Source organism: Nerophis ophidion, linkage group LG09 (assembly GCF_033978795.1).
Source record: "Nerophis ophidion isolate RoL-2023_Sa linkage group LG09, RoL_Noph_v1.0, whole genome shotgun sequence".
In the NCBI taxonomy this organism is placed as follows: domain Eukaryota; kingdom Metazoa; phylum Chordata; class Actinopteri; order Syngnathiformes; family Syngnathidae; genus Nerophis; species Nerophis ophidion.
Window position 1 is genome coordinate 34,484,240 of NC_084619.1, and position 21,586 is coordinate 34,505,825.

General features: G+C 40.2%; 1 protein-coding gene across 1 annotated transcript in view; it reads right to left on the reverse strand.

The window, feature by feature from the left end:
* Positions 1–6,322: 6,322 nt before the first annotated feature.
* The window catches only part of valopa (vertebrate ancient long opsin a), a 71,712-nt gene continuing 56,448 nt past the window's right edge, over positions 6,323–21,586 (reverse strand). Inside the window, exons 4-5 of the mRNA XM_061910881.1 lie at positions 15,835–16,068; positions 6,323–7,012 (exon numbers count right to left, since the gene is read on the reverse strand). Of these exons, the coding sequence (XP_061766865.1) occupies positions 6,782–7,012; positions 15,835–16,068 (465 nt within the window). The 3' untranslated portion in view covers positions 6,323–6,781. The remainder of the gene's footprint in view (positions 7,013–15,834; positions 16,069–21,586) is intronic.

Genomic DNA, 21,586 nt, shown 5'->3' on the forward strand with positions numbered 1-21,586 from the left:
ACGAGGTGTCAGTACCAATGCAGTGACACGTTAAGGTGAGTCTTTCAAAGTTAATTAAATAAACATAAAAATTAATTCAGCCTGTTCCCATGGGGCCCGGCCGGGCACAGCCCGAAGAGGCAACGTGGGTCATCCCTCCAATGGGCTCACCACTCATAGGAGGGGCCATAGAGGTCGGGTGCATTGTGAGCTGGGCGGCAGCCGAAGGCAGGGCAAATGGCGGTCCGATCCTCGGCTATAGAAGCTAGCTCTTGGGACGTGGAACGTCACCTCACTGGGGGGGAAGGAGCCTGAGCTAGTGCGCGAGGTAGAGAAGTTCCGGCTGGATATAGTCGGACTCACCTCGACGCACAGCAAGGGCTCTGGAACCAGTTCTCTCGAGAGGGACTGGACCCTCTTCCACTCTGGCGTTGCCGGCAGTGAGAGGCGACGGGCTGGGGTGGCAATTCTGGTTGCCCCCCGGCTCAAAGCCTGTACGTTTGAGTTCAACCCAGTGGACGAGAGGGTAGCTTCCCTTCGCCTTCGGGTGGGGGGACGGGTCCTGACTGTTGTTTGTGCTTACGCACCAAACAGCAGTTCAGAATACCCACCCTTTTTGGGTACACTCGAGGGAGTACTGGAAAGTGCTCCTCCGGGTGATTCCCTTGTCCTACTGGGAGACTTCAACGCTCATGTTGGCAACGACAGTGAAACCTGGAGAGGCGTGATTGGGAAGAATGGTCGCCCGGATCTAAACCCGAGTGGTGTTTTGTTATTGGACTTTTGTGCTCGTCACAGTTTGTCGATAACAAACACCATGTTCAAACATAAGGGTGTCCATATGTGCACTTGGCACCAGGACACCCTAGGCCGCAGTTCCATGATCGACTTTGTAGTTGTGTCATCGGATTTGCGGCCTTATGTTTTGGACACTCGGGTGAAGAGAGGGGCGGAGCTTTCTACCGATCACCACCTGGTGGTGAGTTGGCTGCGATGGTGGGGGAGGATGCCGGACAGACCTGGCAGGCCCAAGCGCATTGTGAGGGTCTGCTGGGAACGTCTGGCAGAGTCTCCTGTCAGAGAGAGTTTCAATTCACACCTCCGGGAGAACTTTGAACATGTCACGAGGGAGGTGCTGGACATTGAGTCCGAGTGGACCATGTTCCGAACCTCTATTGTCGAGGCGGCTGATTGGAGCTGTGGCCGCAAGGTTGTTGGTGCCTGTCGTGGCGGTAATCCCAGAACCCGTTGGTGGACACCAGCAGTGAGGGATGCCGTCAAGCTGAAGAAGGAGTCCTATCGGGTTCTTTTGGCTCATAGGACTCCGGAGGCAGTGGACGGGTACCGACGGGCCAAGCGGTGTGCAGCTTTAGCAGTCGCGGAGGCAAAAACTCGGACATGGGAAGAGTTCGGGGAAGCCATGGAAAACGACTTCCGGACGGCTTCGAAGCAATTCTGGACCACCATACGGCGCCTCAGGAAGGGGAAGCAGTGCACTATCAACACCGTGTATGGTGCGGATGGTGTTCTGCTGACTTCGACTGCGGATGTTGTGGATCGGTGGAGGGAATACTTCGAAGACCTCCTCAATCCCACCAACACGTCTTTCTTTGAGGAAGCGGTGCCTGGGGAATCTGTAGTGGACTCTCCTATTTCTGGGGCTGAGGTCGCTGAGGTAGTTAAAAAGCTCCTCGGCGGCAAGGCCCCGGGGGTGGATGAGATCCGCCCGGAGTTCCTTAAGGCTCTGGATGCTGTGGGGCTGTCTTGGTTGACAAGACTCTGCAGCATCGCGGGGACATCGGGGGCGGTACCTCTGGATTGGCAGACCGGGGTGGTGGTCCCTCTCTTTAAGAAGGGGGACCGGAGGGTGTGTTCCAACTATCGTGGGATCACACTCCTCAGCCTTCCCGGTAAGGTTTATTCAGGTGTACTGGAGAGGAGGCTTCGCCGGATAGTCGAACCTCGGATTCAGGAGGAACAGTGTGGTTTTCGTCCTGGTCGTGGAACTGTGGACCAGCTCTATGCTCTCGGCAGGGTTCTTGAGGGTGCATGGGAGTTTGCCCAACCAGTCTACATGTGCTTTGTGGACTTTGGAGAAGGCATTCGACCGTGTCCCTCGGGAAGTCCTGTGGGGAGTGCTCAGAGAGTATGGGGTATCGGAATGTCTTATTGTGGCAGTCCGCTCCCTGTATGATCAGTGTCAGAGCTTGGTCCGCATTGCTGGCAGTAAGTCGGACACGTTTCCAGTGAAGGTTGGACTCCGCCAAGGCTGTCCTTTGTCACCGATTCTGTTCATAACTTTTATGGACAGAATTTCTAGGCGCAGTCAAGGCGTTGAGGGGTTCCGGTTTGGTGGCCACGGGATTAGGTCTCTGCTTTTTGCAGATGATGTAGTCCTGATGGCTTCATCTGGCCGGGATCTTCAGCTCTCACTGGATCGGTTCGCAGCCGAGTGTGAAGCGACCGGAATGAGAATCAGCACCTCCAAGTCCGAGTCCATGGTTCTCGCCCGGAAAAGGGTGGAGTGCCATCTCCGGGTTGGGGAGGAGACCCTGCCCCAAGTGGAGGAGTTCAAGTACCTAGGAGTCTTGTTCACGAGTGGGGGAAGAGTGGATCGTGAGATCGACAGGCGGATCGGTGCGGCGTCTTCAGTAATGCGGACATTGTATCGATCCGTTGTGGTGAAGAAGGAGCTGAGCCAGAAGGCAAAGCTCTCAATTTACCGGTCGATCTACGTTCCCATCCTCACCTATGGTCATGAGCTTTGGGTCATGACCGAAAGGATAAGATCACGGGTACAAGCGGCCGAAATGAGTTTCCTCCGCCGGGTGGCGGGGCTCTCCCTTAGAGATAGGGTGAGAAGCTCTGCCATCCGGGAGGAGCTCAACGTAAAGCCGCTGCTCCTCCACATCGAGAGGAGCCAGATGAGGTGGTTCGGGCATCTGGTCAGGATGCCACCCGAACGCCTCCCTAGGGATGTGTTTAGGGCACGTCCAGCTGGTAGGAGGCCACGGGGAAGACCCAGGACACGTTGGAAAGACTATGTCTCCCGGCCGGCCTGGGAACGCCTCGGGATCCCCCGGGAAGAGCTAGACGAAGGGGCCGGAGATAGGGATGTCTGGGCTTCCCTGCTTAGGCTGCTGCCCCCGCGACCCGACCTCGGATAAGCGGAAGATGATGGATGGATGGATGGATGGATTAATTCAGTCTTTCATTAAAGTGAACAAAACAAGATCTCCTTTGCGACTTTTTTCTCCTTAAAAAAAAGACTAAACCACTCAAACGATACCTGTACTCAATGATACCAATTTGCGGTATTTTTTTGTGTGTTAATAAATAATAATTGTTTTTCATATTTTATTTCAACATCAAAAAATTAGTTGATGACAATAATTGCTGTCCAGTTGTTATATTTGATATATTTCTGAGTCTCAATTTCAGTTGCAAGTCAAAGACTTTGGACGGGAGTAGTGTATAGTTAATGGTGTTGGCTCGCTACTTAACTCTGTGCTGTATAGTCTTGTTGTGCACTAAAACGTGTTAACACTGTAAGTATTGTACTTATTATGCAACAGCTGTTTGATTGTAACATCCATCTTAGGCTCCGTTTACACTGCACACCAAAACTGATTTTTTGGCCCTTAAGTGACACAGATCAGATTTTCTTGCATTCTAAACACTCCAAAGTGCATCAGATCTGATAATTTCGCGTCAGATTCAGAACAAAACAGCAGGTAGTCCAAATCCGATTTAAATCTGATCTTTTCAAATGTGACTTCAGTCTAAACGCAATACGACCGGAATGCGTCCCGTATGGGAGTTTTTCATCAGCTTTGGGCGAGCGACGTCATTTGTGTGCACTTAGAAGGACGAAACCACCAGCAGAAGTGAATACTTAATCTCAACATCCTTTTTTGGTGATCAAAATCTGTTAAAGACGACCAAATTCTCACTGCATCACTAGTCAATAGTGCACAAATAATAGGCTGCATGTAATGTATAAATGTATTTTTTGATTCTGAAGAAATAGCGATTGTTGAAGGACCGGAATTGACGCTATGGCGCATTTGCTTACATGTGAGTTGAAACATAAAGCTAACATAGATCCACGCATAGAACCCTCCCAAATATATTACACTATATACATATAAATCCATCAATGTATTTTAATTACTTTAAATTTGTTGTCACGTAAAAAACAAAACAAAACACACATTTTTATGGTGTGGCGACTTTAATTTTATGTTGTCGCCCTAGCGACTTCCTCCCAATCAATTTCCTTTATTTTCACTTTATCAAAGTGCGCATGCAAGTGAGGTCGAAGTTACATTGGGGTCACATGCACGTTTGCACTGGAGTCTAAACAAAATCACATTCTACTTGCAGTGTTAAAAATCAGATAAAAAAAATATCTGATTTGTGCCACTTTGACCTGCAGTGAAAATTCTGTCCAAGTTGTAGTTTTTTACAAACAAATTAGGGGGTGTTAAAATTACCGTGTAAGACCGGGAATACTAATCAGTAGCATGTCATTAGCAAAGCCAATGCATGTTAGCATCAAGTTAGCACATTTGTGAACAAGTGGAGCCTTACTTTACTTTGATCGGAGCGTTTTTTGAGCCATGTGATCGCCAAGTGCTGAGTCGGCAACCGAGCCTTACTTCACGCGCTAAACAGGTACCGTAAATTGGCACCGTTGGATTTCACGTGAATCGGTGCTCAGTCGGGCCAGTGGGAAACATTCGCTGTCAAAAAAGTACCCATCCCTAGTCGTAACAAAGTTTCTGTATGAGAACCTGGGGAAGGGTTATCATTTTAGCCGAAAGAGGACTCACCGAGATTTGACTGGCCCAAGAAAAACGGTGGCACAATTAACGCTGCGTGTGTGACAGCAGCACATCCCGACGAGCCTTGCGTCCCCCGTGTACAAACACTTTCCAAACACAATTAGTGAACTATTTTTGCGTGCAGAATAATAGTTTTTCTAGTGTAAGAGACATGTGAGGCCAAAATCAGGCCAGCTGTTTTCAAACAAGTCACAGCCGGAAGCAGGTGATGAAGGCTAAAGTGTCAGCCGAACCTGTGAGCAGGTAAGCATTACATATTAGTCTTCATCTTTAAACTACTTAATATTTAAAAGACAATATTACCTCAAACGATTTATCCTACTGATCCATCAACTTGGCTCCCTTCCATGGAGACAGGCGGGGGTTTAATTATCCGACGATTGGACTCCAAATGGAATCTTAAGACTCTTTGAAGACAGTCCTCGTGTAACTTAACTCTACAATGTGCAGCGGGCTGCAAATGGCCCCCAGGCCACCGTTGCTTTAATGGCTTTTTATTGGACTTGAACGCGTGACGGGACGTGGCATTAAATTTGTGAGCAACGACAAAGCTCATCTACTACTTAGATTTTTAGCTTTGTTGCAAGCGAAAAATAGTAAAGGGGGAGTGTCAGCTGGAACTAATCGATGCTATTCACAGTCACTTTTATTGCAGAAATTGTAGGAAAAGGTGCTCTCAGAGGTGTCGTATCCACCCAGGAATTAATGTAAGAAAGCCAAACAATCATAGCCTGTACGGTCTGCATTGTAAGGTTACATTTTCATGAAGGTGCATGTCATAACGTACGCTGGTGGCTCGATCCAGGATTATGATCTAAGATTCATAGACTCAGCTCAAATGAGAAGCTGTCAAAACATAACCACTTGGAGAGCAGTGAAGAGTCAAAATTCTACATGTTGACAGGTCTGCAAGAACTAAACCTTCAAAAGAAAATTCTAACTTGAAAGATACTGACCCTGAATTCTTGATTATAGACTACTCACTCAACAGATGTCTCAATGTATTGTCCATATAGTGTAGAAGGGTGTTTATTGTGTGCATCTTTATGTTTGTTGATCTCAAGTTTTCACTGCCTGAATACATCACCCAGCAGTCGAGGCAATTGGGACAACTGCCATTGACCATCACCAGTAAGGATGAAAGCAGTGCCCTTTGCTAGTCTACACAGTATAACTCAAATAAAAGTATCCAAATTCAGAAAAGGGACTTTGACTCTTTGACGGGTGGAGATGAATGAAGAATGCCAAAGTAAAGCACTGAAACAGCATAGAAAAACAATGCGTTCTCCGAAGGCTTCCTTTCAGGGCTCAAAGTACGAAGGCGTCAAAGGAGATGAAAGGCTGCAATGTGGTATTTGAAAAGTACAGGCTAGCCAGGATTTGGGAAATGTCTTTATATGTAGGTTGATGCTATCAGGTCTTATAAAGTGCCAGTCGTATTTTGTGCCACACTAGGTGTGCAAGTGTAATAGATGCCAGTTAGTGTGGCTGTGCGTTATGTAAACCTCAATCCCCAATGCCTTAACAGATGCTCTTAGCTCGCTGGCTTGCGCTGCTCAACTCTAAATCAGTGAGGATGTGTAGACAAGGGATCAAGGTGCAAGGCTGGTCTATGTGCCATACATGCATGCTTGAAAGTACACCACATATAGTCACCAGCAATACAAACAAGTGTAAGGCAAGCTTGCTTACAAAGAGTCTAATAAGCATTTCTAAATGCAAGCTTTTATCTTTTGGGCTCATTAAAACAAAATATTTAGCAGACTACTGCAATGTGACTGAACAAAGGGTTTCATTCCTTTTCTGAACTTTTCTTTCCTCCACAACTGCAAATGAAATACAAAGGTAAGAGCGCGATGCAAAAAAATGTAGTCAATTCATCCCCTCCAACAATTAAAACAAATCAGTGCAAAATAAAACATGTTGGCATAGACCTGCTGTGTGTACGTCCGCTGTTACATGGGACACACTTTGTTCTCTGGGATGGGCAGCTGACCAATGGAGCTGCAGTCAGTCGGAGACTCTTCAGACCTTGGCGATGCTGGGCCGCCCACAGGGAAGCGGGCCGCAATAGTAGCCATTTCTCCCGTTTGACTCTCTGCAGTAGTTCCAGGTCGACCTGACGTCTGGTTCATGTCTGCCATGTTCAGCGAACCGGTGAAGAGCTGAATGAAGCACTTCCTGAACTAGATAGAAATCAAGAACATTAAAAGTATTCTCAAAACTTGTTTCAGTCAGTACAAGTTTTTAGTTCAACATTCAGAGTGACTAAGCCTGTGCCCATTGTGTGGAAATTGTGCTACCTAAGTTTTTTTACAGCCACATTTTTAATTATGGACTACAATATTATTCAGTGCCTCCAGGAATTTGCGGAATTCACGCAAATCCAACCAATCCTTACAAATTTTGCACGGCCTCCCAACTTTATCCAATGCCCGCAAGTTCCCTGCACATGTTGGCCATTCAGCTCATTTTTTTCCAACCAGATTTGTCTCTGGGTTGTTTGCAAATGCACACGTAAACTGTCCAATCATTACATATGTTTCTTTCTTGTGTAGACGAAAAAGGAACAGCAGTGTGAACCAATACAACCAATATATCAATATATAGATTTATTGCTGAAACGGCACAACAGTCGTCCTCCTGCACAGCTCACACCGACTTCCTGTTCCTGGGTAATGTAGTGTATATATACATTTAACACTTTTTTTATTCCAGGATAAATCAATTGTGAACATTCTCTTATTTGAAATATTGACCTACTAAAGAGGCAGCATTTACTTTTGTACATACTAGATGTCATAACTCGGACTATGGTATAGTTTCCAGTGTGAATTGTTTTCCCGAGATGCAAAAGAACTGGATTGAACCTGGCGTGAAGGTAAATACATGATGTAATCTTTTACCCAAAAAGTAAAAAAAAAAGGCATGCACAAGGCTGAGGCAAAAACAACTTAGGACATGAAACATGAACTAAACAACGCACTAAACTGTGGCTTGAATAACAAAGGAAATTTACGTGGCAAGACAAGAGCAGCATAAATCAAGCATGAATAATGAGCATAAAAATGTTATTCGATGTGAGGAGTATCTATGACATGAAGTGAGCAGGATCGTGATGACGCCAGGCCGATTGCCTGGCAACTACAAGCTTAAATAATAATCATTGATTAACACAGGTGCGTGAGTCCAAACAAATGAGGCAAGTGAAACTAATGAGTTGACATGGTAACTGAAAAAATGGAGCGTAAACAGAAACTAAAAGAGTCCAAAAAACAAAACAGAACATAGCCAAACAAAACATGATCAAAAGACAAGACACTAGATATGTTGAGGTATGATCATAATCTATCTTCCTTTAACCGACAAAAATGCTAGCTATTTTCAATAACTTTGCCGGTATAAACCTTAGAGTCATTGTTTGGTACTTGACACATAACTGTTTACATTCTAACGTTAGCATGTTAGCTTTTTTAAGCTTATTTCAAAGATACACACCTAAAAGTTATATTTTGGTACTTTACGCATGCTAACATATTTTTTTTTGGCTCATTTTGATGAAACTCACAGTAGAGTCATATATTTTGTTACTTGACACGTTGTTGGTATTGTGATAACTGTTAGCATTTCTGTCCGTCTTCTGCTTTTCAGCATCACATGCAATTCCTGCAAAATTGCATTTTCTACTTATTAATATCAGTTGTATGTCCAATAAAATGGTTAAAACCTAATGACAGACAACCTCATTAAACGGAATGGAATTATTTATTTTTTTACTAAATGACACATCCAGAAAGTAGATGAAGACAACAGATGTGGGTTTTACAATATTAACTATGAATGATAAAACACTGAATATTAACAAAATATAAACATTGCTCTTCTTTTACTTTTCAGACCACCTCCTCGATCGACATATTTTACAATCAAGCAAAATGTAACGAAAATGCAACAAACACGAAAAAATAAGAACGCAAAAGGTAAAAAACCCCATCTACAATCTGATTTATTATTGTCACTTTTCTGCGGAACTTAGTTGTAAAAGTCTGCTTCCGCGTCTACCCTTTACACCCGTGTTTCAGGCTGGCCTCTTAAGACCTCACTGTTGGCTTTGTAAGGTCATCTTAGCTCTAAACTAAACAAATTGGTGCTAATCTACCATTTTGTTTTTTTTTCCGAATAAGAATCGACAAAAAGACCGTTAAAGAAACAAATCGTTAAGCAGAATCAAAAGTGTATTCGGAACCGGAAAAATCTTATCAATTCCTATCCCTATATGTGAGCTTAATAAATTCATGATTTTACTGTATTAGCGACGGCGATTTGAAAGAGGCAGAATGCTTTTTAAGTGTTTTACAAAACTAGCACTGTATAGCTAAGAGGCAGGAGCTTGACACACACTCACGAGAACAGTTCCTCGTCCCCTTCCTCGGTTCTTCTTCGCTCCCAAAGAAGGTCTGACACTTCGGTGAGCCTGCTGTTGCCCTCTGCAGCCCACATGGGGTAATTATAGCTCACTACACAATATTCCCATCGCTATAATACTTTACAAGAACATCTGCTGCTTTTTCCAATTTACTGACTTCTTTCATCCTCTTTACCGCTTCACTGGTTGACCTATACTATAAGGCAGTCCAAAGTCGATATCATTCTTTGATTTTTCATCGCTTCATGCACAGGCTAGCTTAGCCTTGCTTGGCCTAGCTTTGCTAGCTCCAAAAACATTACCACTCCAATGCCGGCATAAACGCCAGTATGGCTTCATACAACAACTGCACACTTCTAAGCCTCCAGATAACCACTTTACCCCGGACAGTGGTCAAGTTACACGGAATTCTGAAAAAAAAATACCACTTTGGCTAGAAAAATAGCGGACATTTGGGATGCCTGAGATTCCAACCATTAAAATACTTTCTATAGTCCAATACATACTGTAATTTGAAAACAGCACTGCATGGCTACAGTTTCGATGTTAAAATGCAAAAAAATATTTGGAAAGGTTTAGAAATTTAATGGGTCGTATGCAGCCTTCGGGCCGCAATTTGCCTATAGGCTCTTCCGGTTTTGCTTAGTGGGGCAAATGGTTGATATAACTCCTGTTCATTTCTCTCCAGCTATGTAGTGTCAGAATATTGTAAAGGTTTAGAAGCAAATATACAAGCCAGATATTCCAAAAATATCTGAATGTGAGGGATTGGATCTATTCACTTTTAAAAGTGGATGTTAGTTAAATTTTTAAAACTACCGTAATTTCCGGACTATAAGCCGCTACTTTTTTCCCTCGTTCTGGTCTCTGCAGCTTATAAAACGGTGCGGCTTACGGTAACCAGGGGCACGCACTACCGAGGATGCGCGAGACCGAGGCGCTGTCACACCAAATGTCTTCCCCCTTACAAAACCTTCCCCCCATTCACTTCCGTGGTCATGATTAATACAGACGCTATGTTATAAAAAAAATAAATAAATTACAAACACAAGCTATGGGATGACGTAAGAGGAAACATGAGGAAACGTGACCCCGGAAGTAAATGAGTCATCCCATAGCTTTTGTTTGTATTTTTATTTATTTATTTTTTTATAATATAGCGTTAAAAAAACATCTGTATATTTATAATATAGCGTTATATTTTTATAATATAGCGTTGACAAAACGTCTGTATTAATCATGACCCCAGAAGTAAATGGGGTAAGAAATTTGGCGTGACAGCGCCAGGTAACGAGAGCAAAACAAATAGTAGCAGAGCGTCAGCGACAGTTTGCGCGAAGGAAGCGTTCATGCAAACACCCTCAATATGGAAAACAAATGGAGAAGTGCATATGATGCTGCTTTTAAGTAAAGGCAATCGATTTGGCTGTCAAAGAATGAAATAGAGCTGCTGCACGTACCCTTGACATCAATGAATCAATGGTGAGACGTTGGAAATGGCAGCATGAAGAACTGATTCAATGCAAAAAGACAAAAAAATCCTTCAGAGGTAATAAAAGCAAATGTCCGGAACTTGAAAACTTTCTTGAGGACTGGGTGAACACACAGAGAGCAGACGGCCGAGGTGTTTCCACCGTGCAGATCCGACTGAAAGCCCAAACAACCGCCAAAGAAATGAATATTGAAGATTTTAGAGGTGGACCATCATGGTGTCTCAGATTTATGAGACGAAAAGGACAGTCCATTAGGGCACGGAGGACTCTCAGTCAGCAACTCCCTCCCGACCACAAGGAGAAAATAACAAACTTCCGCGAATTCACACAAAGAAAGATAGACGAATATTCCATCGGACCGGACGAAATAATAAACATGGATGAAGTGCCTCTGTCCTTTGACCTGCCTCTCACAAGGACTGTTAACAAAAAAGGTGAATCGTCCATCACACTGAGAACAACTGGCCATGAGAGAACACGTTTCACTTGTGTTCTGGGCTGCACAGCATCCGGACTAAAGCTTCCACCGATGGTGATTTTTAAACGGATTACTATGCCAAATGAAAAATTCCCGAAATAAATCTCCATAAAAGTCAACCAGAAAGGGTCAAAGATGTGAAAGTTTGATTGAATGATTGAAAGATTTATTGTTAATAAATGGGACGCGTTGCGTTCCCAAACATTCATCTCTGTCCCGACAATCCCCTCTGTGGTAGCAGGAACCCCTATATACTACGGCAATTACACATCAAAACGCCTGCGGCTTATAGTCGGGTGCGTCTTATATATGGAGCCATCTGTATTTTCCCCTAAATTTACCTGGTGCGGCTTATAGTCAGGTGTGGCCTAAAATTATTTGCCACCGAGTTTTTGAATGCGTACATTCACAACTCTTATGGTTTAAAATTGAATCACTTTAATATAATAGCAACAGTTCAAGGAAGTACAGAACATTTGTTTTTATTGCGATATGACATAGACACTGATTATATATAATGTGAAATATATTCTAGACTTATCTATTATCGATGCAAAATATATTCTTAAATGCAAATGGTCAAAGAGAACACTTCAATAAAAAAATACATCCCTAATTAAATACGTGTCTTCTATTACATCCCTGTGTACGTAATCTATACTGCACAAAGGTCACAAAATATATTTTACATCCACGTGTACATAATCTTTACTGCACAAAGGTCACAAAATATGCTGATTATACTCTGGACTGGTCACCAGTGAATCACCGGCCGATTGGTACTAGGACTGCATGAAAGTCAGCTATGTGAATTACTACACTACAATTGGCTTTTGTATTTACACAAATTTGTTAATGTAAGCTCAATGCTCAAAATCAAATAATGAGTGTGTTATATACTTGCTATATTGATTATGTATATTCACTAAGGCTACCAACACTAGTTGCCTTTTGGTATGGTACGGTATAGTATGGTATGGTAAGGTAATATTAAAAAATGCCAACACTTGGGTAATGATCCCAAAACTATAACATGTTTTGTGTTTTCACAACCTTAATCTTCTAATGAGGTCTACTGTGTCTCAAGGTCATGCTGGTGCCAGATGTAGTGAAAGCTACTGCTATGAGTTCTGAAAAATAACACTGACAAAAATATGGCAGCTCTGAGTGAATTTTGATGAACAAACAGATTCAACACTGGTAGTAGATCTGTGGAGTTTGCATGTCCTCCCTATACTTGCATGAGTTTTCTCGTCCCCAGTTTCCAAAACATGCATGTTGGGTTATTTGGACACCAATTTACCAATTTACTAATGATATTTTGTCTGCTTGTGCCCTGCAATTGTACCCCTTCTTTTCCCAAACATCAGATGGATTACACTCTTGCTCTCTCACTACCCAAAAAAGGATAAGTCGTATAACGTCATAATTTAAGTCACTTGACTTCAAGTAATGGCAGCTTAGCTTAAGCAGTAGGAATTCTGATTCAATATCCTTATTTACATCTACTCTTCTTGTTGACCCATTTAAAGTCCCCAAAAGTAGGACACCCACATGGGCATGCAGACCATGTGCACTTACCTCCAGGAGGGTCTGATCTAATGCCTTCTTCACATAAATACACACTCACTTGACGATGTAATACATGCACATTTTCCATTTATATGGTTTATGGATACATAATATTGGGAAAGATTCTTGGTAGAACCAAGCCCCTAAGAAGTTCCTGATTACTCTATCAAAATTTGCTGCCTTGAAACAGAAATACAAGCAAAAGATAAAATAAACTGCATATTCTAAATTAAATTACAGCATCACGTATTCTGTAAAAAACAACAATATAAACAGTGTTGAATTATCCCTTAGAAACACACAGTAACTAAGTTACATAGAGTGTATTCTAATGCATTCAGATACCTTTGTTTGTCAATATAATGACTTATTACTAGAGGTTCATGTGTGCATATTTAATATTTTAAATCAACACTTCTACACAAGAAACAAAATGAAAAAGTATTTTTTTGCTCATGTGTGTTATAGGTCACACTTGCATCTGCAATTGGACAAAATTATATCAGTGATAACATGTTCTGTTGCTAGACACAAACAAATACATTGGGGAAAGTCTTCACTTTAAAACCGGCCAAATAATGAAGAAAATTTGAATTCTAAATGTTATTTAGGGACGGCGTGGCGCAGTAGGAGAGTTGCCGTGCGCAACCCGAGGGTCCCTGGTTCAAATCCCACCTAGTACCAACCTCGTCACGTCCGTTGTGTCCTGAGCAAGACACTTCACCCTTGCTCCTGATGGGTGCTGGTTGGCGCCTTGCATGGCAGCTCCCTCCATCAGTGTGTGAATGTGTGTGTGAATGGGTAAATGTGGAAGTAGTGTCAAAGCGCTTTGAGTACCTTGAAGGTAGAAAAGCGCTATACAAGTACAACCCATTTATCATTTATTTATTTGTGCAAAATGGCCATGAATAAGGGCAATGTGTTGTAAGTAAAGGCATATATTGTCACGGCACGGTCATATATGTATATTATTAATACAGTAGTACTTACAAAACTTAATTAATTGGTTCTGTGACCGAGCTTTAAGTCAAAACACTTCAACATCTCCAATTGAAATATTTAAAAATCAATTGTATGAGTGCTTCCCCCCAAAACAGCACAAATTGAACATTTAACATGCCTTTTAAAAATAAATAACTTTAAGATATGAATCATTGAATGAAAACAATAAAATAGAATGTAATTTTGTCTAATTGTATGATTGTATCTCATTCTAGTCGCTTCTTGGTCGAACTTACTATCAGCAGCTTTACTTTTTTTGCATGGATAATTGTCCGCCGTTTAGATATCACTGTAACATCCTTGACTGGTGTTATACTTACTTTGCATCAATATAGTGCGGGCTTGTACTGAAAAGCTCAAATTGCTTCACATAGCTGGAAACACGCTCAGTTATGTTTTTGATTATTTATATTTCTGATTCAGTGAATATCATTCAATTTTCCTCCTCAGCACTGTCCTTTACACTCACTTTCTTCCTTCCCATGGTTGAAAAACAAATTTCTGTCCATATTTAGCTATAATCTAATGCTAAAGAGTAAGACCAGATGCTTTGGATGGCTTTTACGGGTTCATTGTGACATTTGCTACACCAACTAATACTGGGGATGCTTATAACTAAAAATGTTGCTTGCAATTTAAAGCAAAACGATTTGCCGAGACACAGCTATTATCTCAAAACACTTTTCCCTTGGGGCACTCTTAAAGGGGAACTTCACTCTTTGATTAGGAATTTTGCCTATCATTCACTGACATGAACATTAGAGGTGAGACTATTTGGGCACCTCACGATTGAATTAAATTCCGATGTTTGGAGCGACGATTGAAGTCAGAATCGATTGTCAATTCAACACCTTTCTCCATTCAAACATATTCTGGCAAAGCATTGTTTGGTATTGAATTATAAGAAAACCTTTTCAAAACTGGTTGCAGGTTACAAAACCTCCTTTTGCATGCTGTTGTAATATGTATACAGTTAGCAGTAAGCAAGAAAATGGCTTAAAACCAGATTTTAAAAATATTAAAAAATATAAACAGATTTAGAACCAGAATAATAAGAATCGCAATACAGATGCAAATCTTTTTTTTTAATCACACCAGTGAACACATTTTTCAATTTTTTTTTCTAAATTTAAAAATAGGGCTAATACTCGAAAGGCCAACAATGTAGCTAATGGGAGTCATCTATTTTGCCCTAAAGCGATCTAAAAAGACATCCAAAAACCGCCAACAATACTCCATTTATGCATCACACCTGATGCGATTTATCTGTGAAATTATTGCGCCCAAAAATAAGTTCCACCAAGGCTTAAATGACCAAAATACAGTAAATATTACATGGTATTATGAATGTGCCTCTTACTACAGTATATACTATTTTATACTTACATGTATATAAAACATTCTTGGAGGTTTTTTAGAGGACTTTGTAAGCGAAATATATCGAATCCCCATTACCTGCATTGTTAGCCACCAATCACTCGTGTTTATTTACGATATATCATGCATAAAAAAGAGAAAGGCATATGTGTTCTTGTCTCCCATAGGAATTGAGAATTATTTTAAAATTCCAGAAAAAAGTTTGGTTCCCCTTTAAGTTGATGTACCCCTGTATTATAATTTATCAATATCATCAATAGAATTATTATTTTCTTTTGCTCAATTAGCCCTAAAAATATACTTTTGATCTTAAACATTTTCATTCTCCATAATTTATATACTACAGTACATTCTATAAATCCAAATCAACAATATATTTTCTCTCTCGCACTAAAATCTCAAGACAGCACAATTTGTACGCACCAATGACTGGCTTACAAGCATGAAATAGGTGGGTTATGTGTTTTTCAGCAGAGCCTCCTCTGGACAATTGTACCAACTGAATTGCACAATTCATTTATTTATAGACCATGCATTATTTAGAGGCACAAACTCCCAACAGAATGAGATCTTACTGTAGGATTCAGTTGCAATTAAGACCTGCTGTATACACATGTACACTCATACTATATGTTTAAACTTGATCTAGAGGAATGTTACCTGTTTGTTCATGAACACGTAGATGATTGGGTTGTATACCGCAGCGGTCTTGGAGAAGAATGCCGGGATGGAAGCCAACCTGGCATCCAACTCAATGGTGGGATGAGCTGTGACCAATATGGCGAAGACTGCATATGGTGTCCATGCCACCATGAATGCAATAATCATCACTACTACCATACGGGTCACCTGACGCTCAGGCTTCCTGGCAGTGGCCAGACGGCCATGGGACACCTGGAAGAAATGAAAAAGGTTGCTGATTTTTACAGAATGTGAGGTCTATATTATTTTATTATAAGGGTATTTAGTTCAAGTTTCAAGTTTAACTTGGTGAAAATATGTATTGTACAAATTTGTATTTCTGGTCTTTAACTCCAGATGCAAGCGTGACACACTTTCGGGATGTGTCAGTTCTGTAATAGTTAGGGTTGTGCATCGCTTGAATTTGGACGATTCCGGTTCTTATTTCAGTTCCCCGTTTCAGTTCCCATTCCCAACGATTCTTGATTACGATTCTTTTAAGAGGCAGTATCAAAAATGTAAAATCAAAAAAAATATTTCTCACAGGATTTTTTTCAACCAGTATGTTCATATATATAAATCCTGCGAACTTGAATGTTATGACATTTCTTTTCACAGGACTACATTTTCATAAAAGTTTCGCTATATTTTTGAAAACTTATAAAAAAAATGTATTTATTATTTATCATTTATTCTGTTCATTGTGAACCATTCATTGTTTTATGCTGCCGATTCCGCTCATTCTTGAACAGTGTTGGGTTAGTTACTGAAAACAGTAACCAGTTACAGTTACTTGTAACTTTAGTTCAAAAGTAATTCAGTTACTAACTCAGTTACTTACACCAAAAAGTAATGTGTTACTGTGAAAAGTTACTATTTAGTTACTTCTTTTTTTTTTTTAAGGCTCGCATCAATGCCCTTTCAGCCTTCATTTCAGTACTGTTATTGCACTGGAGAATAATACAATCTGTTGATCAACTTGACATGCATTTGCAACACTGAACTCTGCTAAGCAATGTGGTCTACATAAAATACACATAGACAAAGATATGTTTCAAACGGCCAATTTATTTCGGGCCAGACAAAATCCACCCATACATCCATTTTTTACCGATTGTCCCTTCCGGGGACGCTGGAGCCTATCTCAGCTGCATTCAGGCAGAAGGCGCGATACACCCTGGCCCAGTCGCCACCTCATCGCAGGGCCAACACAGATAGACAGACAACATTCACACTCACATTCACACACTAGGGCCAATTTAGTGTTACCAATCAACCTATACCCAGGTGCAAGTCTTTAGAGGTGGGAAGAAGCCGGAGTAACCGAAAGTAACCCACGCAGTCAAGGGGAGAAAATGTTAACTCTACACAGAACTCAGGACTACTCAGGACCTTCATATTGTGAGGCACATGCACTAATCCCTGTTGTCCACCATGCTGTCCGCCAGAACAAATTGACAAAACTATTTTAAATAGCTGTAACATAACATAAAAAAGTAACAAACCGCATAACATCACAACATAGCTATAGACCTGGCTTCACCCAAGGAAGGCACACATGACAAGATTATATGTCATGTCACTATATACAGCACACATCCTGCTATACACACGCCTAACCAAGCATTTTTTCCCTTTCAAAGTATTAAGAAACAAAATCATGTCTCCAGGAGATCAACCCTGTACTGAAGCCCAGAACAATCTACGTCTAGAGATAAGGAAAGATTGGCCTGGCTGATAGGTGCACTGAAGGTCTTAAGTTGCATCGAAGGATCCTCTAGTTCGTATTTTGTTACAGAAAATAAATCTTGTTATCACAGGTACGTTTTATTTTTACTCTAATTATGAAATACTCATTTGTGTTGCTAAGCTGTAATACCGCCATATATTATACACAATTTTACAGAAATCTAAATGCAAAAACCACAAACTATGTCTCTGCTTACAATACACGGAACAGCAATTGTCTGACTATCGGAAACACAAGTCGCCACGCAAAAGGATACACACAAAATATAGGAAAATGGAACATTACATTACCTGTCAAGATGGAAAACAGCCACCTGTGCGTCCAAAGTTAGTTAAAGACAGGCCCGCAATGCCCTCCATCTTTAATGTTAATTTGAGTTCTGGCTCTTCTTTGTGTTTTTTTAGACATAAAGCATCTTTCTTTTCTTCCTCTGATTTCCTCTTTTTGAGGTTTTTAGCAGTATATTCTGTAACAGCAAGCTTAGGTATTGCGATCTCTCCAGGTGGGTGTTTGGCAGCTGTGCATTACTGAAAACAAGTTGGCACCATGCACGCGCTTTCTTATATATATCAGCTCAGCCAATGAGCTCTTTTGTGGGCTCTGATCACCCCTCCTTTTTCTAAATCCTGTAATTGGATCTGGAGGGGTTGGGGGTTGACTACCAGGAAGACAAAATAAGTTTGTTTGAATTGTTTGAGGAAAACAAAGTCAATTATACACACAAACTAAAAACTACTATCTATTACTCAGTAAAACATTTGGGTTTTGCCCTCAGTCCCCCTGTGACCTTTATTTCCTAAATGTGTAAAAATATAAAATAAAATAAAATACAATAAAATAAAATTGTTGATCTAATCACTCTAGTATTAATCATATACTGATACTACCCTCTGTATCAACACCTTTAATTAAAGGATCTATACGTTTTCCCACCACGTGTATGTCTGGCAGTGGCCACCTAAAGAAACAGAGCAGCCCAAAAGTTGTTGTTATATTATCCTCTCTCTAGACCAGGGGTCGGGAACCTATGGCTCGCGAGCCAGGTGTGGCTCTTTTGATGATTGCATCTGGCTCGGCTCGCAGATTTCGGCTTTTCAGATAAAACATAAAATATTATCACTTGTTTTAATCCATCCATCGATTTTCCACTACTCATGTCCTGTTCAGGGCTGTGGTTGGCTGCAGGAGCAATTGTCCATTATTTATATATATATATATATATATGTATATATATATATGTATATATATATATATATATATATATAAGGGTATTTCTGTCTGTCATTCCGTCTTACATTTTTTATCTTTTTACGGAAGATTTTTTGCAGAGAATAAATGATGAAAAAAAAACACTTAATTGAACGGTTTAAAAGAGGAGAAAACAGGAAAAAAATGAAAATCAAATTTTGAAACATAGTTTATCTTCAATTTCGACTCCTTAAAATTCAAAATTCAACCGAAAAAAAGAAGAAAAAAACTAGCTAAATTGAATCTTGTTAAAAAAAATTAAAAAATTATTTATGGAACATCATTAGTAATTTTTCGTGATTAAGATTAATTTTTGAATTTTGATGACATGTTTTAAATAGGTTAAAATCCAATCTGCACTTTGTTAGAATATATAACAAATTGGACCAAGCTATATTCCTAACAAAGACAACTCATTATTTCTTCTACATTTTCCAGAAAAAACATTTTTAAAAGAAATTCAAAACACTTTGAAATAGGATTTAAATTTGATTCTAAAGATTTTGTGGATTTGCCAGAATTTTTGGGAAATTTAATCATAATAACTTTGAAGAAATATTTCACAAATATTTTTCCGCGAAAAAACAGAAGTTAAAATGAAGAATTAAATTAAAATGTATTTATCATTCTTTACAATAAAAAAAAAATATTTAGTTGAACTTGATTTAAATTGTCAGGAAAGAAGAGGGAGGAATTTAAAAGGTAAAAAGGTATATGTGTTTAAAAATCCTAAAATCGTTTTTAAGGTTGTATTTTTTTCTCTAAAATTGACTTTCTGAAAGTTATGAGAAGCAGAATAAAAAAAAAAATGCATTTATTTAAACAAATTCTATTTGAGTTTTGTCTCTCTTAGAATTAAAAATGTTGAACAAAGCGAGAACAGCTTGCTAGTAAATAAATAAAATGTAAAAAATAGAGGCAGTTCACTATTAAGTGCTGCTATTTGAGCTATTTTTAGAACAGGCCAGCGGGCTACTCATCTGGTCCTTACGGGCAACCTGGTGCCCGCGGGCACTGCTTTGGTGACCCCTGCTGTAGGCAATTATTAATCTACTTGTTAATTTCCTGGTAAAAGCTGCGTACTTTCTGCTTCAACTTGTTTCTTCTACACTCCCTAAACTTCCCTAAGCCCTTATTTATATTGTTGTTTCAAGCTAGTTTAGCAGCTATCTTAGCAATTACCTTGCCCGCTCCTGCTTGCTCTTTCTCTGTGTGTAACATGTTTAGCCTGTCCTCCAGTGATAATGCTATTTTTAAGAAAGACAATTATAGAATTATAGACAACAGTGTGGGGCCCCATCCCACACTGTTGATGGAGATAGTAGATACTGTAACTGTTATTGTGGTCAGTGCTTCCAGTCCGTGGACTGAGTCTCAAAAATGGGAATTAAAGTTTAAAAATGTGGAAGTTTCCGGGAAAATCAGAAAGTAAAACCTGGTTCGCATTGATGCCTGATGCTCGATGCCCAACCCTGTAGTGATAGTACTGATTATTCTAAAAAGTAAAGTCTTTTCAGGCACTCGATTTAAAAATAAAAAAAAACACATCGCTTCAATGCAACCAAATGCAACAATGTCAAAGAGGGGTCAGCAGAGTAGACGGACACACTAATCAATGGCTAACCAGCTTAGTTTGTTGAAAGGAATTTGAATTGTATCACAACAAGCTTTCCTGGCTGTTAATAAGATTTGATGTTCTTACAAGTAGCAGCTGACAGATAGGACCACTTGGTCATATGTCTACCTAAGATGCAACCTATGATGATTTTAATCTCCATTTAAAACACTAATTTGGGGTCTAGATAATATGTATTGGATTAGCTTTGCTTCACGATCCCATTTTTTGACTCATCTGCAAGTTCGTTACTGGAGGCATTCCCAAATCTCAAAAGCGTCATAATTCATCTTTTGAAAATGCACGCTTAAATATATATCTTGAAAACGAACATCACCACTAGTTTTTCCCAGAAACGGTCAGAAAAAAAACTAATTAAACATTTACCGGTCAGAACATTAGGTACACATGCATATTCTTTGATTGATACAGATCTGCATCAAAAAAGACCATACTCGCAGCATTTAGGTCATTGAATGTCAATCGTCTGCGTTTATATACTGATGACACGAATACATCAAAATATTACTTTATCCTACCTTTTCTTTTGTTACCTCAAACTGGGCTTATTCAGAACTACTCCTCCTCTAGCTGATAACTTTAGTTTGTGTCCAAGTAAGTAAGTCCACCTCGCTGTGATTTCTCAAGTCATAGCGACACTGCAAAACTCTGCGGGCAGAGGTATCCAAAATTCTGAGCAAGTTCATGCTTAAATGCATAAACATTATGATTTGGTGCATTACCAGTGTTTAACAGGAATATCCAACTATTTATATCTTTATTGGATAGGATAGGATAGGATAGGATAGGATAAAAAGTTTTATAAGTCAGACAATTATCAATGCACTTGTTACTAAAGGTGCAATGCAAGACATGTAATCTTATCAACACAATGCACGCAAGACAAGAGCCAAACTCAAACACAAATGTCCAACTGCAGCAAATCTTTGTAACTCCAGTGTCTACCCGTGCAAGTGTGATTCACAAGAGTTGACGCCCACCACTATTTACAGACTATGCATTATTTAGAGACACAAACTCCCAACAGAATTATATCTTACTGTAGGATTTAGTTGTAATTAAGACCTGCTATATACACATGAAAAGTCATACTGTAT